This window comes from Symphalangus syndactylus, chromosome 11 (genome assembly GCF_028878055.3).
Source record: "Symphalangus syndactylus isolate Jambi chromosome 11, NHGRI_mSymSyn1-v2.1_pri, whole genome shotgun sequence".
Classification (NCBI taxonomy): Eukaryota; Metazoa; Chordata; class Mammalia; order Primates; family Hylobatidae; genus Symphalangus; species Symphalangus syndactylus.
Window position 1 is genome coordinate 130,147,972 of NC_072433.2, and position 25,177 is coordinate 130,173,148.

General features: G+C 41.7%; 1 protein-coding gene across 1 annotated transcript in view; it reads left to right on the forward strand.

The window, feature by feature from the left end:
* The window catches only part of USP10 (ubiquitin specific peptidase 10), an 82,662-nt gene that overhangs the window by 29,060 nt on the left and 28,425 nt on the right, over window positions 1–25,177 (forward strand). Inside the window, exons 2-4 of the mRNA XM_055299752.2 lie at window positions 7,039–7,107; window positions 14,111–14,171; window positions 18,389–19,429. Of these exons, the coding sequence (XP_055155727.1) occupies window positions 7,039–7,107; window positions 14,111–14,171; window positions 18,389–19,429 (1,171 nt within the window). The remainder of the gene's footprint in view (window positions 1–7,038; window positions 7,108–14,110; window positions 14,172–18,388; window positions 19,430–25,177) is intronic.

The following is a 25,177-nucleotide window of genomic DNA, read 5'->3' on the forward strand; positions in this document are numbered from 1 at the left end:
GTTTTTCCTTTAGCAGGAACACTGGTTTTCCCAGTTCGTCTAAACCTTTGCCCAGGGTTTCTAAACTCAGGCCCTATGAGGGCCGTAGTGGCCTCCACACACCTCCAGAAGGTAAACTGAGCCAGCGCAGCCAAGAGGCTGTGCTTCAGGAAGGAAGGTGTCTTTTGTTCCCATCCCTGCTGTGGTGTGGGCTTGCCCCCTTTTTCTTGAAGTGTTTCTTGTGTATTTTTTTCCACATCCTCTTGAGAAAGGATCAGAAAGTAAAGATGTGAACAGTGAGAGTTTTGAAATCCTGGGACGGAGGCCGGATGGGATATGAGGGGAAGTGGTGGAGGGGAATAAATAGCTGCTCTAGTTCACTGTCTTACTTCCCCTAAAAAGGGGGAGAAATGTCTAAAGCCCCTGTAGTTTGCTCCCCCAAATTGCAGGCATTTCTGTACCGTCCTGCCCCTGGGCATTTCCTATGCAACCGGAGGAGGTGGGAAAGGAGCGTTTGTTACTGCTTTCTGATAACCTCCTTTTAACCCCAGTGTTCTGACTCTGGCGGGGTTGCTGAAACCTTAGGGGGCTTCCCAGTCTTTCCTTGATAGTTTTTGGTGTAGCTATGGGAAGGGCAGAGTTAGCCGCAGCAGTGTCACAGTTTCTGTAGTGTGGCATGGCTGAAAGGGCCTCTAGGTACCTGCTTTTATTTTAGTTTTATGACAGCCACCAATATGTCCTAGGCTCTGCACTTTCTTTGAAATTACAAGAAACAATGAACTTACTCCTGCTTTTTAGTCTCCCATGTGAACTGTTCTGTATTTTATCTTGCTCTGTTATGGGCAAAACTAATTCATGTCATCAGTGGCATTTCCTTCTCCACTAGGTTGTAAATCCTGTGAAGTCAGACACAGAGTTATTTTCATCTTAATTTTACCCAAACACCTACAATTTTCCCCCCTCATGTAACAGCCTTTGAAATAAGTTAATCTTCCAGAGGAGAGAAAACACTAAGCAGTCAAACATAAGGAGAGGGTAAAGGTTTTCCTCATAACCTCACAATTTTCAGTTAACACTTGAAAAAAAAAAGAAACAACTCTTTATTTGGAAATAGTTTCAAACTTGAGAAGTTGCGGAAAGAAAAGTAGTACAAAGAACCCCCAGATAGTCCTTTACCAGATCCACCTGTTGTTAAGATTAAACCCATTTGCTTAATCATTTGTGTGTGCACAAGTTCTCTGTCTCTGCAAATACACACTCCTACCGACACACAAACTCACGGACACAGAGACATGGGCTAACAAATGCAAATATACAGACATACAATCTTTTTCTGAACCCTTCGAGATTTCAGGGAAGATTACATACACTCTAGCCACTTACTCCTAAATTCTTGAATGTGTATTTCCTAAGAATAGGCATATTCTCTTCAATAACCACAGTAAAACGTTACCACTTTCACAAATTTACTTTGATGCAGTACTTTTTTCTAACCTGTCCATATTCTAATTTTGGGAGTTGACCATATAATGTCCTTTCTAGAATTTTCCCTTCTAGCACAGGACCCAGTCTAGGGGCAGGAAATGCATTTAGTTGTCATGTCTCTAGCTGTTTGTAGTCTGGAAGTTTCCCACAGCCTTTCAGGGTATTGACTTCTCTGAACAGCAGTTTTTCCTGCCCTCTTTTGATAACATTCCTCTTTTTACCAAACACCTAAAATAACTTTTGACTGGAAATTAGGAAGGCTTTTGGAGAAGGAGATGGTGAAACCAGAACATTTTAATAGCCGTTGGCTGTCCTGAGTTTCTGTGATAAACTTTTTGGTGTCACAAACGTGCCTTGCTTCAACATTTAGTCAGATATCATTTTAGTTAAATAATTGTCACTCACTGGTATTTGCTATAAATATATTGAATAAATTGAATAAATAGTTGAAATATATTGAATAAATATTCGGCCTTTTTTCCTTTTTTTTCTCGCTGTTGCCCAGGCTGGAGTGCAGTGGCGCGATCTCGGCTCACTGCAACCTCTGCCTCCCAGGTTGAAGCGATTCCCCTGCCTCAGCCTCCCAAGTAGCTGGGACTACAAGCATGTGCTACCACGCCCGGCCAATTTTTGTATTTTTAATAGAGACGGGGTTTCACCGTGTTAGCCAGGATGGTCTCAATCTCCTGACCTCTTGATCCACCCGCCTCGGCCTCCCAAAGTGCTGGGATTACAGGCGTGAGCCACCACGTCTGGCCTCCTTTTGTAGTTTTATCAAAATTATAATTTATGTCCACTCACTGGTATGTGCTATTGAATAAATATTTGGCCATTTTCCCTTTTGTAGTTTTATCAGCATATCAAAAAATTACTTTTTTTCCTCCCAATAAAGTTGTCATATTCCGTTTTATAAGCACCACCTCTTCTTTTTTCTTTTTTTTGAGACGGAGTCTTCCTCTGTCATTCAGGCTGGAGTGTAGTGGCACGATCTTGGCTCACTGCAGCCTCTGCCTTCCAGGTTCACGTGATTCTTCTGCATCAGCCTCCCAGGTAGCTGGGATTACAAGCACCCACCACCATGCCCGGCTAATTTTTGTATTTTTAGTAGAGGTGGGTTTCACCATTTTGGCTAGGCTTGTCGTGAACTCCTGAAGTCAAGTGATCTGCTCGCCTCGGCTTCCGGAAGTGACGAGATTACAAGCGTGAGCCACCGTGTCTGGCCAAGCAACACTTTGTCTTTTGGAATAGTGTTGATAATAAGTGCTTCTTCATTGTACTGCTTTGTATGATGCATATGATTTTGTTAAATACAAAAATGATGTCTTAACCTTCACATTTATATGGATTATTTTATTATATCATTCATAATCCATGTTCGAATGGTTACCATGCCAGCTTACTTTGCCAAGAAAGAAATATTTATCGGTTTTCAAAATGTGCATTGCAATTCTAAGAAATTCCATTTTATTCTTAGGATTCCCCTAGCTTGTGATATCAATGGCTTGTCTTTTACTGACATTTGATAGTTAACTCCCCAAATAGGGGACTCCTTTATATGTGGTTATTGGGTTGTATCAGAATTCCTGTTTGAGTATGAGTTATATATGTATTGACACATAGGAAGAAGATACATGTAGTTTATCTGCCATGAGCATATGGGGAATACTCATTGTACAAGAGATGGAAATTCTAATCAAGGTTCCCTGGGAGGCTGAACACCTTGCAGAGATGTTCTTAAACCCTTGGCACTGACTTCTTAGCCGGTTCCTTTGTTATTTCAGTTACAAAATCGAAAGGACAGGTTTTAAATATTGGTGAAGTGTAACCGCTCACTTTTAAAAGCTCGTGCATTTAAGGATTAAAATATGATTCACGTGTATTTTGATGGAGTTGTTTATTGAGCTATGTGAGCCAGTGTTAAGGAAATTAAGCTGGAGTTCAAAACAGCCGTGGCTAGCCATTTGTCAAGTGTTAAATGATAGTTCAGTGTTGCATAGTTGGTAATCAGCAGTTACTTATGGTGTATTTTTTGCGTGACATGTTTTCATCAAGTCCTAAGTTGTTGTCAATGAGATCTTGAAACTAACATGTTTATGAAATTACGTCTGTGCAAAATGGGTGTATTTGAAGAGTTGTAAGGTGATTTGTGTTTACTTTTTATGATTAATGTTTTGAATAAAGTATGTAGTTCCCCCCCAAAAAAAAAGACTCCAAAAGACGTGCTAGGAAATCCCCTCCACTCCTGTCTGCGTCCTGTCTGCATCCACTCAGCGTCCACTCAGTGCTACTGCCCCGAAGGTGAAGGGCCACATTTTTTCTTGTTGATCTTTCCAGTGTCTCTTTATGCAGACACAAATATCTATATTATTAACAAACACAAATATGTTATTATATAGCAACACAGAAAAATGCTCTGTTTTCCTACCTTTTTTACACCGAGAGTGCTTTCTTCTTTTAATAGTATTTTGAAGGTCTCTCGCTGTCTGTACCTAAAGTTCTTCCTCATTTTCTCCCAGTTAATTTTGTAATTTGATTGAAGGTACATATCTGGAGAAATTATTGACATGAAGTTATAATAAAACACACTTAAAATCTATAACAAATTTTCTCAGATACTTTAAAAATAATTAAGTAAAACTAATAAATTTGAAAATAATAGGAGAAAAAAAATTCACTGAACCGTTTCTGAGCATTCCAGCTCATGACTTGAGGGCGTTTGCCGCTGACTCATGCTGAAGCCGCTTGGTGTCTGCGTTTGCAACAGGAAGTGTGTGTTAGTGGCTTGGAATCTTGTTTTCTCCTCCTCTCCTCCTTTGCTGCCAAGATTTTTATCAAATCATTTGGATTTGTAGTTTTCTTACTGGATTGACCAGCTCTAAAAACTTTAGGCTATATATGAACTCAAATAAGAAAGTGTGCTTTGAAGTATGATTTAAATAAACATAAAATGTTTATTTTCCATTGTCTAGGAAGAAAACCTTCCTAAAGAAAATACCTGATAATCCTACAGAACATTCTGATTTCTTATCCTTAGATATCTTCCCCACATTCTGAAGTGAAAGGCCTTTCTTGTTAGTCATAAGATAAAATGGATAAGTTTTAATATATAGCATTTCTAGCTTCTTTTTTTTTTTTTTTTTGAGGCGGAGGCTCTCTCTGTCACCAGGCTGGAGTGCAGTGGCTCAGTCTCAGCCTGCTGCAACCTCCACCTCCCGGGTTCAAGCGATTCTCCTGCATCAGCCTCCTGAGTAGCTGGGACTATAGGTGCACGCCACCACACCCGGCTAATTTTTTGTATTTTTAGTAGAGACGGGGTTTCACCGTGTTAGCCAGAATGGTCTCCATCTCCTGACCTCGTGATCCGCCGCCTCAGCCTCCCAAAGTGCTGGGATTACAGGTGTGAGCCACCGTGCCCGGCCTCTCCTTTTTTTTTTTTTTTAACTGCTCCTTACAGAGCAGGGCTACTCCATAGGCAATGTGCACAGAGTTTCTGCTACTTATATTAAACAAAACAGCATGATTTTAGTTTATTCTTAATATTTGCATTAAACTCCACAGCTGCTATATGTTTCTTGTGTTTTACTTCTTTATCATTCTTGTATTTCTCAAATTCATTTGCTGGAATTCTTAAGCAGTTTCATTCCCTCCCCCCAAGAAAAAGGTGTGTGTGACAGAAAGTGTTCTTTCTCTTTTGCATTTGAAAAGTAATTTGTAGAATTCTATGAAAAAATGCTCGAGCATTCTAGGAACAAAATCCTTTTTTCTCGGAACTTTCAAAATGTTGCCCCATTGCCTTCCATAGCCTTGTTGATTTTGCTATTAAGACATTCTGTCGAGTTTTTTAATTTAGTGATTTAAAATTAGTAATTAATTTCCGCGAACACTTTCATGATCTCTGATAGCTCTTTTTTTGTGTGATAGTCTGTGCTAATTTTTTCTGCTTCCTTTTTGCCTATAGAATTTTCCCTTCCATTGCTTTGAGGGTTTCTTAGTGAAATTCGTATCGTCTTTTCCCAGTGTTGGAGATGAGAAGAAGTTGTAACCTTTTAGTGACCGTATATCAGAAGATCATTTCTGAACCATTTTGAGGCTCTGTTTATTTTCACTATTACCGTCAATACATAATTTCTTTGTTGACTTTTGCAAGTATGTGTAAATATTATATGAAAACTTTTTTGTTCTTAATGTATATTTATAGTTTTGGTAGATGTTGTCAAAGGGCTCTCTAGAAATGTTTTCCCTGTGCATTCTTACCAGTAGGGTATTACATTTAGTGGCCATTTATTCACATTTACAGTAATAATGAGTATTATTCATTTGTGTAATATTTAGTTCCTGGTTATTTTTGAATCACTTGGCTTGTAAATTTCCCCGCAAGCTACTAGACTGTTTAGTTCCATTAGAACAGAGGAACCACCGTCTGCTTACTATTTTGATACCCAGTACTGATCATACATGGGCATTTAGTAGGTTCTAAATAATTTATTGATTAAATGAATGAATCATTGCTTCTCTAATGTGGAAATCTAGTCATGCTAATTCTTCTCAATGACTTCTTTTTTTTTTTTTTTTTTTGAGATGGAGTCTGGCTCTGTCGCCCAGGCTGGGGTGCGGTGGTGCAATCTCAGCTCACTGCAACCTCCGCCTCCCGGGTTCAAGCGATTCTCCTGGCTCAGCCTCCGGAGCAGCTGGGACTACAGGTGCACGCCATCACGCCTGGCTAATTTTTGTATTTTTAGTAAAGATGGGGGTTTCACCATGTTGGCCAGGCTGGTCTCGAATTCCTGACCTTAAGTGATTCGTCCATGTCAGCCTCCCATAGTGCCGGGATTGTAGACGTGAGCTACTGCACCAGGCCTCAGTGACTTGTTTCTTGAAGCAAGAACGGGTAGGCACTTGTTCTTGGAGAATTGGAACTGGTAGGCACTTGCCAGACTCACATCCATGCAGTTTAACCACTTCGTTTTCCAGAAAGTCACATTCTGAATTCCGTGAAATCAGGGCTTGCAACAGGGGCTGTGTCTGTCTGACAATATGTGTATCTGTGTATCCTGTGGAAATGCATTTTTAAACTAAAAAGTTATATAAATATTTTTAGAGATCATTAATCAGGATCATTAACGTTTTCCTTTTTTGGATTTCCTTGTCTTCCCATTTGAACCACGTTTTCTGCTTTTCTTTAGTATGTTTGGCAGAGAAAACGGAAATGGAGGTAGTGGCATGAGTCAGCAGAAAGGTAAATGGAACAACTGGCAGTATTTGTGAACCAATAAAACTGTCCTGCAAGCAGGACTCGACAAGTTTGGCATACAAAATTGACTTGTTTCAAAATAAGCTTTATCATAGTGTTTTTTGACAATTTGTAGGAAAGGTTCAGTAGTATTTCTTTTATATAAACAACCTAGAATTCTGAGTTGCAGATCCTCTGTTGAATTGAGAAAGGGTCTTGGGGGTTATGGCCCAAATGTTGCATAGCATTGTTAAAATATGTAGCATTTTTTCTCAAAGTAGATAATTTGTATCTTTTATGCGATCAGTGACTCTCTTTTTTTTTTTTTTTTTTTTTTTTTTCAGTATATTTTTGGAGATTTTAGCCCTGATGAATTCAATCAATTTTTTGTGACTCCTCGGTCTTCAGTTGAGGTAAGACAAAACTGTGTTTTAGTGAGTACGTGGGTAGATACAATTAATAGTTATGTTTCTATTTTAATTTGTTTTTTTTAAATAAAGAATTCCAATGTAGAGAAAAGTATGGAGACTAATATGAGAAATGCCTCAACCCACCAGCTAGATTTGACTGACATTTGATTTGACATTTTGCTTTATTTACTTTATTAGGCTTTGAAAAGCAAATAAAGCATTACAGAGGCAATCGAAGCCTTCTTTGGACCTCTCTCCCATCTCTCCGCAGAAGTAACTACTCTGCTGAAATTCGGAAATATTGGTCCTGACTGGTTTTCACCTTTTATCATATACGTGTATATCACCATAGTCAATTGTAGTGTTTTATGTGCTTTAAAGTGTCACGTAAATGATATACTATATTCACTTTGTCGTTTATTTTAAGCTAACGTTGTATTCTTTATGCTGAGAAATTTGTCCTTGTTCTTTGATTTCCAGTGCTCAGTACCACTCATTGAACACAGTGCAATTTACTTACGTATTTTCCTGTCAAGGGCCTTTTAGGTCTCTAGTTCAGCTGTTAAAAATATTGCACTCAATGTATTTTATCATGTCTCCTTGTGCCCCTCTGTGGGCGCCTCCGGGACACAGACCTGGGAGTGGAATTACTGGGTTCTGTGGACTGAGCCTCTTTAGTTTCACTAGAGACTGCTCGTTTGCTATCTAGGATTTTAACAGTCTGCATTCCCATCAGCAGTGCATGGGAGTTTTCTTGCTCGTATTAAAAAAAAAAAAAATTCTTGCTAACTCTTGATGTTGGCATATTTAAAATTTTTGTGAATCTGATGTGTGGTAAATGGACTCTCATTGTTTTAATTTACATCTCCCAGATTACAAACAGCTGGATACTATTTCATTATCTTCCCGTGTCTACTGGCAAAACGGATGTCCTCTGCTGTGAATTACTTGATTTCTATCCCTTGTCCGTATTTTTAAATCAAGTAGCTTATCTTTTTCTTACTGATTTTAGGATTAGTGTTTGGTTTTACAGGCGTCTGTTCCTAGAATGAGGGCTTTAAGCTTCACATGTTAGGCATCTTTTTGGGGTTCGGTTTTTTTTGTTGTTGTTGTTGGATAAGAGGAGTACACTTTTAACTTTAATGTCAACTGAATTGATTTTTTTTTCCTTATAGTTTGTGGATTTTTAGTTTTAAAAATATCTTTAGGAAATTCTTCCCATCCTTGAGATAACCAAGACATTTGTCTGTTTTCTTCTAAAAGTTTTCAGATTTTGTTTTCATGATTCAGGTGTAATAAGCTGAAATTGAGGCCCTGAATTTTGTGTATGTGTGAGGTGGCATCGAACTCCCTGCCCCTGTGGCCCTGGCAGGTGCTTCCTCACCATTCATGGGGAACTCAGCCCTTAGCTGTCCAGTCAGCCCTGTTGGTCAGCGCATCCCCCCTGGTTGCGAGTGTGCTATTCTGTGGGCCTATTGCTTATCTCTATAGAAACACCACACGTTTTATTTTATTTTTTTATTTCTATTTTTTCTTTTCTTTTCTTTTTTTCGAGACAGGGTCTCACTCTGCCCAGGCTGGAGTGCAGAGTGCAATCACAATTCACTGCAACTTTGACCCCCCGCCCTGCCTCAGGGGGGTTCTCACCCTTCAGCCCCTGAATAGCTGGGATTACAGGTGTGTGCCGCCAGGCCTGGGTAATCTGTGTGTGTGTGTGTGTTTTAAAGTAAGGGGATTTTGCATTTTTTCCCACGTAACACCGATGTTACCATACGTTTAGTTGCTACAGGTTTTCTCAAGTGTGTACACATGTGGATGGGTGTGTGCCTGTTTGCAAGTGAGTAGACAGCTTGAGTTTTCATGTGATAGGAAAGTGAAAAGTGCACCGTATTTCCAGTCTGAAGGCCTGGGGTCGCTTCAGTTCTGCCACTTCCACAGGCTCGGAGGGCTTGGGCACGTTCTTTCCTTTTAGGCCTCCCATTTCTTTTGTCTCTATTTTGTTTTTTAAATTGAAAAAATGCAGAATGCTTATTCACGTCACGGAAATGTTGGGAAATCAGCTAATGTATGGTCCCATAAGTAGTGAGTAACAGATGTTAGTAGAAATGGATGACAAGGGTACAGATGGTAAGTTATGCCAAACCTTTTATTCACAGAAGATGTGACTGTCTCATGAAAATGAGCTCGAGCTTCAGCACTCATAGTGTGTCTGGGCTTATTTGGGCTTTTCTGTTTTTCTTATTTTTGAGCATACGGTGAAGTTTGGAGGGATATAAAAAGAGTTTATCAAAATCACAGTAACCTGCAAAAGGGAGATGCAGGCTTATTAACATAATCGGATGGAGCTGTTTTCCCCAGTCTTCAGGAGTCTGAATTATAATAGCACATCATTACACAGGAACTCACTTTCATGGGGCAGCATGTGGTTGGGCCTGTGGGTGTGTGAATGGCGAGGGCTTGTCACTTGGACCTGTGGGTGTGTGAGTGGCGAGAGTGTGTCACTTTGATTTGTGTGTGCGTGAATGGGGAGGGCATGTCACTTGGACCTGTGGGTGTGAGTGGCGAGGGCATGTCACTTGGACCTATGAGTGTGTGAATGGCGGGGGCGTGTCACTTGGACCTGTGGTGGGTGTGTGAGTGGTGAGAGTGTGTCACTTTGACTTTGTGTGTGAGTGGCGAGGGCGTGTCCCTTGGACCTGTGGGTGTGTGAATGGCGAGGGCGTGTCGCTTGGACCTGTGGTGGATGTGTGAGTGGCGAGAGTGTGTCAATTTCACTTGTGTGTGTGTGAGTGGTGAGGGCATGTCACTTGGACCTGTGGGTGTGTGAGTGGCGAGGGGAGGGCGTGTCACTTCGACAGCACAGTTTGGCCTTTTATCTCTCAGGTAACATAATTGCCGCTGAAACATGCAGTGTTACTACCATGTGGCCGTGGCATAAGTTACAGTCTAGCCGAATTTTTCATATGCTTTTTCTCGGCTATTAGGAGCTTGATAAAACATTGTTTTCTCTACTTGGGGCCATGAATTGAAAAACCAAAATTAAGAAGTGTGGGATGCTAAGATGAAAGCGCGTTCTACCATCCTGCAGAAGCGCCTCCTGCCAGCGGAGGGCTGGTTTGTCTTTCAGTTTGCTTGCTTGGCAGCTTGCCACTGGCAAGATAGGGTGGCTAGTAAATCAGTGGAATCAGGAGTAACGAATTCAGGTGAAAGGTAGCTGGCATCTTTTCTAGAGTTGTGCTCCAGTGATTTAAAAATGATTTTCTCCAGTGGAAAAAATGCAGTCAGCTTATATAATAAGCATGTTTAAACCTCAGTCGTAATCCTGTTATTTATGTTCAGAAAGAAAGAGGAAATGCTCACCATTCTTTCAAGTTTCCAGAATCTCAGCTTTGGAAGTAGCACACGTCCCAACCATGACCGAGTAAATAAGCCCCCGATGACGTAGTGTTGGCAGTGGGCAGTTTGTGTGGCGTGGGTGTGTGTGGGTACTCATGGAGAGTGGAGACTAAAGACAGTTCTTAATTTGATGTGTTTTTTTTTTTCTTTTTTTTGAGACGGAGTCTCGCTCTCTCACCCAGACTGGAGTGCAGTGGTGCGATCTCGGCTCACTGCAAGCTCCGCCTCCCGGGTTCATGCCGTTCTCCTGCCTCAGCCTCCTGAGTAGCTGGGACTACAAGCGTCTGCCACCTCGCCCGGCTAATTTTTTGTATTTTTAGTAGAGACGGGGTTTCACCGTGTTAGCCAGGATGGTCTCGATCTCCCGACCTTGTGATCCACCCGCCTCGGCCTCCCAAAGTGCTGGGATTGCAGGCGTGAGCCATCGCGCCTGGCCTAATTTGGCGTCTTAATGGGATTTTAAAGGAGGGCTTTTGTGATTCAGTAGAGTCTTTGAGACGGAAAGCAGAACACACAGGTAATTCCAGAGGGAGACTTCAGAACATGACCTTCCTAGCCACGGGCCCAAGTATCCTTTTCTTTTTCACAAGGCTGCAGCACTGTTTTCAGACTGTGTGTTTAGCATAGCTATTAATAGATAACAGTTTTTTCCATTGCTCACTTTGCATTTGTGTAGGGAATTTTATGTCCTTGCTTTGATTTTTGAACTTTGTATTCTTACAAATAATTACATAGTTCATGAGTGAACTTCGAACCATCCTTGCATTTTTATTCTGTTTTGTATTTGGATATCCAGTTCCCACAGACTAAGGGCATCTGATGTATGAGGTAGGTTTGTTGAATGAAAGGTGCTGTGTGCCTGTGGAGTAAAACACACACATTTCCAGAGTGCCACAACCCATCTGGCATTCCTGCAGGTGCACTCTTTTATCAGCTTAGCAAATCAGAGTAAGTGTGTTGAGCATGCTTACGGAAGGTGGCAGTGTCATCTGGGAGTTTGATGGTGGTCATCTCACCGGATCCCTGCTGTGCCTCATACTAGCAGTGTTGCCTGGCTTCATCTGTCAGAGGGCCACAATAACAGGACCTCCTCCCCAGAGTTGTTGAGGAGCAGGATGTTCGCCTGGAACACCCTGAGTGCCCAGTCAGTGCCACCTGGTGTCACTGGTCCAGCCTCTCCACCCTCAGTCAGCGCCACCTGGCATTACTGGCCCCACCTCTCCACTTGGCTTGTCCTCAGCGTCATCTGTGTATTTTTCCCTATTGCTGGGGTTTTCTTCTGCGTGTTGTGGGAGTGGCTGGAAGGTAAGTGAGTGTTCACACCCCGTGGTTGAATGTTGAGGAGGGGGGCAGCCGGAAGATGGTGAGCAGGGTTCTAACAGCTCTCTTCCTTGCACTGGCTTTTGAAGTGGATGGGTGGGTGAAGAGGTCCCTTCTCCGAATTGTGCGTCTTCCTGGCCTGCTGCACTCTCTCGGGTCTGGAGGTTTTCTTCAGCATTCTCTCTTCCCCAAGCAGAACAGAATACCGGAAGTGTGAAGAGAACATTGATACAATAGTGATGAAACTGTTTTGATTCAGAAAAAGATGATTTCTTGATGTTACAATGATTTTGTGTAAAAATAGTGATTCAAAACACTTTTCATGCCTTAAAATAATACAGCTTTCTGTCACCAGGGGGCATCCTAGTGTCATTAACAGAAAAAGAGAGGGCATTCTATGTATCAGTTTCTAAACTGTCTTTTGTGACCACAGAGGGTTTTGAACGAGATTGGAGGCTTCCTGAGACACACGTGGCCGCTGTGTCCACTGCCCTTATAGACCCACCTCTCTGCTCCAGGTGCCTGCCAGCGTCAATGCTGGTGTGTGGAATGGTCTTTGCATTGCGGGTGCCAAGGCTAGTGTAGCCCATCTCGGCATACAGAATGCATTCTCCTGGGTGTCAACGTGATGAGTACTAGGTTGCCCCCTGGTGGTGGAGATAAGTGCAACTGTCATCTCCTGAAGGTGTTGGCTTCTTTGAATTGCCCTGTGTTTTCCTGTTTGTCATAATTCTCTGGGAAGAGAACTTACTGGGTTACTTGCAGAGAGAAGCTTTTATTGCTGTGATTATTGAATTGGTGTACTGAGATCTCGTTGGAGAAATCAGCTGAGGAAGCCAATCAAGCAGCAGCTCTCATACAGTATTGGGCATGAGACTCATCCGGGAGCCTCTGAACTTTGCGGCCCTAGGGCCATTCCTGCACTGGGCATTGTATTGCAGTGAACAGACTTGGGCAGTGCTGCACCAGAATGTCTTTTTGTTCTTTTGTTCTGCCCTCAGGTAGCAGTTTGTCTCTCTGCTTTCCTTACCCCTTTTCTTCCTAAACTTTTTTTTTTTTTTTTTTTTTTTTTGAGATGTAGTCTCGCGCTGTTGCCCATGCTGGAGTGCAGTGGCACTATCTCAGCTCACTGCAAGCTCCACCTCCCGGGTTCATGCCATTCTCCTGCCTCAGCCTCTTGAGTAGCTGGGACTACAAGCGTCCGCCACCATGCCCAGCTAATTTTTTGTATTTTTTAGTAGAGACGGGTCTGTTTTTTTGTTTGTTTTGTTGAGACAAAGTCTTGCTCTATTGCCCAGGCTGGAGTGCTGTGGCGCGATCTCTGCTCACTGCAACCTCCACCCCTCAGGTTCAAACGATTCTCCTGCATTAGCCTCCAAAGTAGCTGGGATTACAGGTGCCTGCTACCATGCCCAGCTGATTTTTTGTATTTTTAGTAGAGGTAGGATTTCACCATATTGGCCAGACTGGTCTAGAACTCCTGACCACAAGTGATTCACCCACCTCAGCCTCCCTAAGTGCTGGGATTACAGGCATAAGCCACCATGCGCGGCCCCTTCCTAAAACTTTCTTACACCCAATGTGTCCATTGGAAGCATTTCCAACTCTTAAATAAATGTTACGGAATAGCTAGGAAGAAGAAAATTTTAAGTTATTTTTGAGATAACCTTTCAGCTTTTTACAAACAGGTCAGACAGCTCCCATTCTGCTTTCTGTCTACCAAACAACGAATGTGACTTTTAGCTGTTAATTTAGTTAATTAAGGCACTGTGATAAAAAGGGAGCTGCAGTCACCAGGCTTTTTGTTTATAGTGCGCTTTCATCTGTTCTCCGACCACGGACTTGGTCCCAGCCTCGCCTTGCTGTGTTGCAATGTAGTGATCGTGAATAAGAAGTGCAGTCAGGAAGAGCCATCTTCGCTAGTGCGCAAACAAAAGTGTCTGTGGTCTGGATGGTCAGTCACTAACATCCTGTGGAAAGAAGGATGTATCATAAGCATTTTATTGTAGCTGATTTACATGTCCATTGGAGTTCATTTTTTTCCTTTTGGCTTCATTTTCGGATCTGTTTAATTGTGATAAATATTTGAAAGCATTTCTATTGTGTTTTTTTCCTTAAATGAAGATGATTTAGATTGCACTGACTCTTCATGTATGTTATTCTGCTAAAAGTAATGGCATGCAAAGTTGTATGGATTAAGAGTTTTAATGAATTGTTGCCTTAATTAAATGGTAAGTGTTGGTTTTAACATTTTGTTGAATTAAAATTTGTTTTCTGATTCCTTGTGCAGCTTCCTCCATACAGTGGAACAGTTCTGTGTGGCACACAGGCTGTGGATAAACTACCTGATGGTAAGCTAGTTCTCTCCTTATTTCCCTGAAGGGAATTCGGCCATAGGTGCTGGGTGGGCAGGCTACCTGTAAACATTGTTTCCCATTTGAATAAACATTTCTTTGCAGCTTGAAGTTTTTGCTGTAAACTGTAATGTATTCAATCGCTGAATCACTTTGACTAGTGAGTTGGTTTTAAAGTGTATCCTGTGCTTCGGAGTGCCAGCCATTTAAGATGTAGTTTAGGAAATGGTTGAGTTCTTTTTTGCCTAACAGTTCTGAGTGCAACAGGTATGTTACTCTTCATCAGCACATGGTGGAGTTGAAGTGAACTTTGGGTCTTGTTGCTAAGCAGCCTGCTGCCTCCAGCTCCAGCTAGCTTCTGAGCCTGTATTCTTTGTAAACTAAGGGGCAGCTGGCATCTGTTGTTCTTGCAGTTCACATTCATGTCCTGGTCTGTCGCTGACTCTTGGGAACTCAGGTTACCTCTTCACCTCCTAGTCTGTTACTTTTTTGGGTCTCCATCACAGGCACTAAGCTGATTGCCAAAGATGGTGCTTATGGAGGTGCGATGATTTTGTATTGCTTAAGTACCCAGTGTTGGAATACCAACAAGGTCGTTTAATTATTGATTGCAGGCTGCCCTTGCACGGTTCAAACCTGTCTAGATCATTTTTCAATCTGAATCACTTTAAAGGCCCTTACTGGCCTCCAGGAAACTGATGCCAAACTTTTTCTTTGAGAGTTAGGGGTTTGGATTCCCTGTTCAGTTAGCATGGTCAGACTTATGAAAGGGGTTTTAATTAGAGTTTAGGCTTCAATAGAAACCTTGAAAAGACTAACCAAAGGTTTTATCTCCAGTAACATCAGGGAGTGATTATATCTAACATTTTAGATTTATAAGAAATGTGGGAGACCATAAGGGAAAGAGCTGAAGCTTGAGGGACCCGAAAGTCGGGCTGCTCAGCCTACTGAGCCACCTTTTAATCGGCTGATGTCAGCCTCTCAGGCATCTGAGTCAGTGGGACTTCCCCTGTCACTGTGTGCTTTGCACGTAGTGAGCATGCTGCTCATGTTGAACCAGTGCTTACAAATGCGCCATGATTTTCCCATGCACATCACTTCTTTGAGTTCACCCTCTTCCCTGTGCAGTGGGCACCACCAGCTCCCCCAGCCTCTGGAGTTCTGCTTCCCCCTCCCTCCTTCCAACCCGCCTGCCTTTTTCAGTGACTGCTTCTTGGCCCTTTTTCTCCATTCTTTACTCTCTTCCTTCTAAGTCCTGCCTTTTTTCTGCCAAAAACATGACTGGAATCTTGCCACCAGTTTGCAGTTAGTGACAGGCCTGCTTTTCTCTGCAGCCTTTCTGGGTATCGTGTGTTTCCATGACATTAGTTTCTCTTCCAGTGCCTGTTCGACTGTACAGAGCCTGTGGGCACTGTCATGGACCTGCCTCCCTTTCCAGCCTGCTCAGCTGCTGATGGCAGGGTCCATTTCTGTCTGTCTGTCACTGTGCCTGTAGTATCTGGAATGTTGTAAGCCCTCAGTACATTTGCTGGATGAATGGTTTAGGATGCTTTATTCTGCTCCCTACCACCACCTCCAGCTGCAGCAAGCCCTTTGCAGAGGCACCTCATCGTGGCTTCCCTTTTACATCTCAGCCTTTTCTATTTTTGTGTTTTTAAATTTTTTTATATTTTAATTTTTGTAGGTACATAGTAGGTGTGCATATGTATGGGGCACATGAGATATTTTCATACAGGCATACAACAAGTAATAATCACATCAAGGTGAATGGTTGTCCTTCACCTCAAGCACTACCTGTTTTAGATGTTCCTAAAGGTTGAGATAGCACTCTTTCACCCCGCCCTTAGCAATTCAGTGATCCATCAAGTTCCACTGACCTCTCTAGTTTCTGATAGAAGTTGATCACTGTTTCCTGCATCCAGAAGAATCCTTTTTCTAAAGCTATTCACAGCCTTCTCTCTCCTCCCTCCATGTTTTCATTCTCAGTTGTTTGTATTTGTCTCCCTAATAAATGTGAACTTTGAACAGGGCCCTTGTGTTACTAATCTCTGTATATTTCCCTCCCTCGCCGCCTGCCTTGTAGTCCAGGCCACTCTACTGCATGTACTGCAGTGAGCAACCTTGGAGAAATGCTGTGTTAGGATTCATGGTTTTATGAGCCTCTGCCTGCATTACCTGAGTGTTGAGTTTCCATCTTCCTAATGTATTGATTGGGTTGTTGAAGCCAAGCATGCAGGCCTTCCTGCACTTGATCTGCCTGGCAGATGGGGCTCTGAGCTCTCTGCCATGCCGTGCAAGGCACTTGCGTCCATTGTGAGTGTTCCTCGATAAGAAGAGGAACTGTGCTGGCTGGGAATCTGCCTTCTAGTGAGATGATCAAACATGGCATTGAGTAAATGTTTGACACTAACTATAACATACTGAAATGGTTCTGTTCACGTTACATCACATTCTAGAATGTTTTATGTTCTGATAAGATTGAAAATTGAGATGTGGACAGCACATCTGTGTCTTAGAAATAATCAGTCTTGCATAAGCAGAATGGCACAACACGTTCTAGTTTCAAATGTGATTTCACAGCCTTCAAAGGGCAGGCTTCACGTGGAGCGTTCTTCCCCAGGCACACCCGTTTCAATCCGGGGAGCCTTGACAGCCCCAGAACATCAGGGAACAGGGGATGCCTGGAACGAAAATGAACAGTCAGCCCCTACATATATGATAATAAATTCATTTCCCCTTGATAATTCTTTTCAAAGTGAGGAAACAAAAAATAAATCGTAGCCAAAGGAATTAGATGGTCGTGACTTTATACATAAACTTGCTGTTAGGTGTAATCGTCATCGGTGTTCTTTTCCAGGAACTTTCTGTTGTTGGGGCAGGATTGTCCTGCCACCACCCCTCACCCCTCACAGTGGGGGGCTGTGATTCCAAAGCATACGAAGATTCAGGAGGCCTCAGGAGGCTGTGTAGCTCCAGCCTCCTGCCCACTCACTTGCATGTAACTGACCCCTCTCAGGGTCTGTATTTTTTCTTCTACAAAAAGACTTCTAGGGGTCCTTCCAAGGTAAAATATATTCAGTTCTCTGCAGTAGAACACCGTTCTTTGGGTATTAGTTTCTTTTCTTGAGATAGATGCCTTGAAAAAAAAGTTTGCCCCTTAATGCTAGCCTGGAAGAAATCTTTATGCGTTAAAGGTGAAATATAAGGCATGTGTCCTTCCCTTAACTTCAAAATGTGTAACTTTTTTTTATCAAATATAAGGTGACATTGATGCTTCATGTCTGTTAAAAGACACAATTGATTCTAAAACTTAACCTGATTTCAGAGATGTAAAGTGTAAAAATACGTCTGTGTTAGCATGAATGAAATATGTGGATTGCGGTTAACTGGGAAGGAAGTATTGAAGACTTCCCAAGAGATATTTAAAAGTTCACAATTCTAACTTTTTCTTTTGGTATTTTTGGAAGGCTTTACCACCGATGGAGTTAATCCAGTGTGAATTTATTTAGAGGACATTTGCATGTGTTCATGTCAGGGCATTTTTCAGACATAATTGAAGGTTACCAGTAGAGGAGACCAAGAGAGAGAGAATTCAGAAGAGTGCTCTGAAGTGCGCTTTTATATATAGGGTTCTTTGTTGTTGTTGTTGTTGTTGAATCTTTTTTTGGCATCTTTTTTTGTTTGTTTTTAAATTTATACTTTCTAATTTCTGCTATCCAGTATGTACAGGATTCTTTGCGTAGTTCATGTTTTTGGAATTAATCAAATCACGTTAACTAGAGAAGCTGATTTAACCATGTTTTAAGTCCCTAAGTTAGTTGTCATGATCTTTTAAAATTTAAGTTGTCCAAAATACATATTCCTTTATCTCAAGCATAAGGCAGCTATAAGAAAGTCAGATTCCATTGAGGGGTATTTTTAAACTGGCAAAATATTTGCTTTTTATTACAAATTTATTTTAATTTCTACCTTCTGAAAGCCTTCCTTAGCTAGAAAGATAAGTACAGGTTTCTGCTTTTCATATTCCCAAATTAAATAATAATTTTATAGTTGTTTCATTTTCAGCAAATTGTTCAGCGTAAGTAAAGGACGTAATAGATTTGTTGATTAGGAAGAGAATTTAAGGTTCTCATTTTCAAAGAGAAAGTGCGTAATTACTGGTACTTAGAGTTTGTAGAACTGTGTTCTTAACTAATAGTTTTCTTTCTAAACAGGACAAGAATATCAGAGAATTGAGTTTGGTGTCGATGAAGTCATTGAACCTAGTGACACTTTGCCGAGAAACCCCAGCTACAGTATTTCAAGCACACTGAACCCTCAGGCCCCTGAATTTATTCTCGGTTGTACAACTTCCAAAACAACCCCTGATGGTATCACTAAAGAAGCAAGCTATGGCTCCATCGACTGCCAATACGCAGGTTCTGCCCTCGCTTTGGATGGAAGTTCTAATGTGGAGGCGGAAGTTTTGGAAAATGATGGTGTCTCAGGTGGTCTTGGACAAAGGGAGCGTAAAAAGAAGAAAAAGCGGCCACCTGGATATTACAGCTATTTGAAAGATGGTGGCGATGATAGTATTTCCACAGAAGCCCTGGTCAATGGCCATGCTAATTCAGCAGTCCCGAACAGTGTCAGTGCAGAGGATGCAGAATTTATGGGTGACATGCCCCCGTCAGTTACGCCCAGGACTTGTAACAGCCCCCAGAACTCCACGGACTCTGTCAGTGACACTGTGCCTGACAGTCCTTTCCCCGGAGCAGTCGGCAGTGACACCAGGACTGCAGGGCAGCCGGAGGGGGGCCCTGGGGCTGATTTTGGTCAGTCCTGCTTCCCTGCAGAGGCTAGCAGAGACACCCTCTCAAGGACAGCTGGGGCTCAGCCCTGCGTTGGTACCGATACTACTGAAAACCTTGGAGTTGCTAATGGACAAATACTTGAATCCTCGGGTGAGGGCACAGCTACCAACGGGGTGGAGTTGCATACCACGGAAAGCATAGACTTGGACCCGACCAAACCCGAGAGTGCATCACCTCCTGCTGACAGCACAGGCTCTGCATCAGGCACCCTTCCTGTCAGCCAGCCCAAGTCCTGGGCCAGTCTCTTTCACGATTCTAAGCCCTCTTCTTCCTCGTCGGTGGCTTATGTGGAAACTAAGTATTCCCCTCCCGCCATATCTCCCCTGGTTTCTGAAAAGCAGGTTGAAGTCAAAGAAGGGCTTGTTCCAGTTTCAGAGGATCCTGTAGCCATAAAGATTGCAGGTATAGTTGAAAAGATACAAATCTAGAGTGAAAATAGGAGCAGACCTCCTCAACTGGGCTTATAGACTGTGATAGAGTGTTACCCATAACAGTGGCAGATTACCTGTGTGTTAATAGCACTGTCTGAAGAATGCCTATGTCTTAAATGTTCTCTAAAAATAAGACGATATAGAAACAAATGGGAGGAGAGGGTTGTTATAACTTTATGTTAAGTGAAAGATCCTTGTCTGTTAGCAGTTCTTTTCTGTTGACAAGTTACATTTCCATTTCTTGCCTTTTGTTCAAGTAATTCTGCTCCATGGTGTGAATGTATAATGGACTTTTTCTGTGATATACCTTTGGTATGATAATCCTGATTTGTAGTCACTGTGTGCTCCTTTTTTATATTTCCTAAGATCTAAGAAAGCATTTTGTGAAATAACATGTTTTTTTTAATGCCTGTTTTGCATTGAGTAAATAGATTTTATTCAGAATTTTGATACACCAAGGTCAGCTCTTGAAAGGAAGAGAAAAATGTTGAGTTCAGCCCAAAGTTAATATTTTATTTTAGAGTGCTAAGGCTCCAAAGTAGAAACAATTCACAATAAAAATAGAAAGCTGCATAATTCACAGATTGTTTTTAAAAAGTTACAGTAGAATGTCAGAAATACAGCAGGGTATGAAAGAGGTATGTGTGCTCACATAACCGCATGTTGCTTAATGATGGATATGTGTTTTGAGATGTGCATGTTAACATCAGAGGGTACTACCCAACACAGATGGGAGAGCCTTAGGCTAGTGGTGCAGCCGGTGGTTCCCGGGCTGCAAACCTGTCCAGCGTGTTACTACTGAATACTGTAGGCAGTTGTAACACAGTGCTAAGTATTTGGGTGCCTGAACACATTTAGACATAGAAAAAATATAGTACAGATATGGTATAAAAGATGAAAAGTGCTTCAGCTGTATAGAGCACTCACCATGAATGGAGCTCGCAAGACTGGAGTGGCTCTGGATGAGTCAGTGCTGAGTGAATGTGAAGGCCCAGGACAGTACTGAGCAAAGCCGAGTTTTATAAACACTCAACACTTAGGCTATACTACGTTGATTTACAAATTTTTCCTCAATAAGAAATTAACCTTAACTTACTGTAACTTTTTTACTTTTTATTTTACTTTTAAATTAAAAATTCTAAACTTTTTGACTCTTTCATAAGAACACTTAGCTTAAAACACACACTACAGCTATACAAAAATATTTTCTTCCTTTTTATTCTTATTTTGCTATAAGGTTTTTTATATTAAAAATTGTTTTTAACTTTTTAAACTTAAAAACTAAGACACAAACATTCACCTGGGCCTGCACAGGGTCAGGAGCATCAAGACGTCACTAGGCAGCAGGACGTTTCAGCTCCATTAGAATCTTGTGGGACCATCATACATGCGGTTCATTGTTGACCGAAATGTTGTTACACCGCTCGTGACTGTACATACCTAAGAAGCAGAAGCTGTGTCGTAAGGTTGGATTCTACCAAGCCTGGTAGCCAGATCTTCAGAATCTCACCCTAGTAGCCAAGTTAAAATAAGCTATTTCGTTTAGGCTTTCTTTTTTTTTTTTTGAGACAGAGTCTCGCTGTGTCGCCCAGGCTGGAGTGCAGTGGCGCAATCTCGGCTCACTGCAAGCTCCGCCTCCTGGGTTCACGCCATTCTCTTGCCTCAGCCTCTTCGAGTAGCTGGGACTACAGGCGCCCGCCACCACGCCCGGTTAATTTTTTGTATTTTTAGTAGAGACAGGGTTTCACCGTGGTCTCAATCTCCTGACCTCGTGATCCGCCCGCCTCGGCCTCCCAAAGTGCTGGGATTACAAGCGTGAGCCACTGCGCCCGGCTGGTTTAGGCTTTCTGTAATACTTTCTGATGTGACCTTTTGGAGCACCTGACAACCTCCATTACCAGGATGTAGCAGCAAGCTGCCAAATGCACACCCTTCTATGGATGGTCAGAATTGTGTAAAAAATAAAACAGGTTCTTTGGGTGGCAGTAGGATGATAGCAAGTAATGTATATATATATTTTTAAGAGTATTTTATTCCTTATACAAAATACATTATCTCAGGTACTCTTGTTGTTCTGAAGTTTTCTTAAATGAGGAAATGATAGGCCAGACATCGTTATTTTGGGCTTCATATATATTTTTTTAAAGCCAGGTGTTTTTTTTGGGTTTTTTTTTTTTTTTTTTTTTTTTTTTTTTTTTTTTTTTTTGAGATGCGGTCTCACTCTGTTGCTCAGGCTGTAGTGCAAGAGGCATGATCTTCGCTCACTACGGCCTCTGCCTCCTGGGTTCAAGTGATTCTCCTGCCTTGGCCTCTCAAGTAGCTGGGATTACAGGCACATGCCACAACGTCCGGCTATCTTTTTTTGTATTTTTAATAGAAATATGGTTTCAACGTGCTGGCCAGGCTGGCCTCAAAGTCCTGACCTCAAGTGATCTGCTCGCTTCAGCCTCCCAAAGTGTTGGGATTCTAGGCGTGGGCCACCGCACTCAGGCCCGGTGATTACTTGAACACAGCTTTCAGAATGTATTTATTGCAAGGACTGGTACTGTAGGTGGATCACAAGGTCAGGAGATCGAGACCATCCTGGCTAACACATTGAAACCCCGTCTCTACTAAAAAAAATACAAAAAATTAGCAGGCCGTGGTGGCGGGCACTTGTAGTCCTAGCTACTCGGGAGGCTGAGGCAGGAGAATGGCGTGAACCTGGGAGGCGGAGCTTGCAGTGAGCTGAAATGGCGCCAGTGTACTTCAGTCTGGGCGATAGAGCGAGACTCCATCTCAAAATAAAACAAAACAAAAAGATTCTGTAAGCTTTTGTATAGATTACTAAGTTAAAAATTTTTTTTTAACCAATAATGAGAAATGCATGGTGTGGTGCTCTTAAAAATGTGCATTCCAAGTTTGAAGTCATGAGTTTTTTTTTTTTTTTTTTGAGAGGGGGTCTCACTCTGTCGCCCAGGCTGGAGTGCCGTGGCGCAATCTCGGCTCACTGCAGCCTTCTCCTCCTGGGTTCAGGCAATTCTGCCTCAGCCTCCCGAGTAGCTGGGACTACAGGTGCCCACCACCATGCCCAGCTAATTTTTATATTTTTAGTAGAGACGGGGTTTCACCATGTTGGCCAGGCTAGTCTCGAGCTCCTGACCTCTAGTGATCCTCCCGCCTCAGCCTTTCAAAGTGCTGAGATTACAGGCATGAGCCACCACGCCCAGCTGAAAATATTATAGTTTTGTTTCTAAAATTGCTCCACAAGGGAAAACCTCCCATCCTAGGGAGATTTTCTCAATCTTTATTTAAAGTAAGAAAGAAAATGTTTTAAAACATTCTACTTAGTCATATGACTTTAAATTTAGTTTGATATATAGTTTGTTATGTTCTGTATATGTTAAAGTCTAATTGAAGTAGCTTTGTCAAACACTGAAAGTAAGGGCCTCTTAATGACTTGTAGTAGAGGAAAGCCTTGCTACACACAGTCCACGTAATTATTTTTGTATGAACGTAGTGTAAACCCCTCCCCAACAGATTTTTTTTTAATCCTATTTTGGTTAGGTCAGTTATGAAGATGTTTTAATTTTCTAAGCAAAAGTGTAGTTTCTTTAAAAATATGTAATTTTTTTCAGTCTGTTGAGCCTTCGATAAACAGAACGCAGTTGCTGACAGTTTCAGGAGTCTTGTGAGATAGTAGAGCAATAGCGTCACATTAAATAATCCTTGGCATCATATAGGGATTAGGGAGAATGGCATTGTTTGAAATTTTTTTTTGTTGTTTTATTCTCCTACTTAGGGATTTACTTTATAAAAGTGGTAAAATATACCGAATTTGTTACAAGTCAGATCCACTACCACAAATTCCCTTTAGTGGGCACACCTTTAAGTGTAGGCCCACTTATTTTAAGCAGCATTTAACTGAGTGAAAGTCTCGTTCCATTAAAAGACCTCTTGATGTGGGTTATAATAGAGTTTGACTTGCATTAGTATCTAACTGTGTCTACTGAGACAGTGGTATTTGTGTTACTAACTATTGGGAAAGAGGGAGTAGGGAATGATTTAGACATTAAATGTATTCCTTTCTGCCAGGCATGATAGTGTGGAGATTGAGGCTTGAGGATCGATCGCTTGAGCCCGGGAGTTCGAGGCCAGCCTGGGCAACATACCGAGACCTCATCTTTTTAGAAAAAAAAAAAAAAAAAAAAAGTTATACACACACAAAATGCTTAGAATAATTTGTGTATTTTTTGTCTCAAATTTATTTATTTGAAACAAATTTATTTGTTTCAAATACCCACATTTCTGGACTATTTGCCCTATTGTTAAGTCTGCTTAATAAATGCCAACTAGTTTTTATGCCATCAGAAGTGAAATTAAGAAGGCAGATCGACTAAAAGAAAAAGAATCACGTATAAGGGATTTTGAAGTGAAATACATTAAACTCTTGATTAATATTAAACTATCCACTTTAACGGGTTCTACTTGGACCTTCTTGGTGGCAAGGCCATCTCCTTGGTGTAGGTTATGTGTCAACATTTTGTTCCGTTGGCTGTTTTTCAAGTGTAAACTGTTATTTGAGAGGAGAAGGACACGGCAGGGGAGAGCGTGTGAACTGAACACTCAGTGACTTACTTTGGCCCCAAGGGAAGGATGAATCTAAACACAAAAGGCCTGTGCTGCCGAGGGTTGGAGAGGGATCTGTGTTTAGTGACTGGTCTGAGAGGAGATGGTTGCCATTGTTCAGTAGGAGTCAACAAAAGGAAACTTTAAAGTCTTAATACAGCCCGGCACAGTGGCTCTCGCCTGTAATCCCAGCACTTTGGGAGGCTGAGGTGGGCGGATCACTTGAGCCGAGGAGTTCAAGACCAGCCTGGCCAACATAGCGAAATTCCATCTTTACTAAAAATAAAAAAATTAGATGGGCGTGGTAGCTTATGGCTGTAATCCTAGCTACTGAGGAGGCTGAGTCAGGAGAATAGCTTGAACCCGGGAGGTGGAGGTTGCAGTGAGCCGAGATCATGCCACTACACTCCAGCCTGGGCAACAGAGTGAGACTGTCTCAAAAAAAAAAAACAAAAAACCCAAAACTTAATAGCTTGTGTTTGAAAGTAGTTGCAAAACATGACACCCTTGTTAAGAGTGAATATGGCAGACACGTGGGGAGTGCCTTTGCTGCTGCTTCCCTCATTAGCACAGATACTTTGGAGTTGACGAACATGTGATGTTTGAAATTGAACATTGTACTTTTCCTGGGTGTTTACTAAAGAACATTTCTCATATACTAGACGAAATTGTATCAGATGCTTTCACATCAGCAATAGAGCCATTTTGTATTTGATGTTTTGCTTTCAAAATTATACAACAGTATATTTTGTTTTAACAGAATATAAATAATGCTGGGTAAGGACAGCGGCCAACTGCCCGATAAAATAAGTTAAAATTCCAGTGAGAGAGAACTAGGAAAACTGAGCTCTTGAACAGCTCTGAAAACACTGTGTTGAAATACCTAGCAATGTCATTTATTATGAATTGTTAGTCAAAACCTGTTTATATGATTTTGCACATAAAAGGCATTGGATCAAGAAACAAAGTTATTACAGTTTGGGTCTTCTCTAATGAATTACCCTGCCCGTGTTTATTTAAGTGTAAATGAAAATACAGTTATGTGCTGCTTTAATGATGTTTCAGTCAACAACAGACCGCATGTACAACGGTGGTCCCATAAGATTATAAT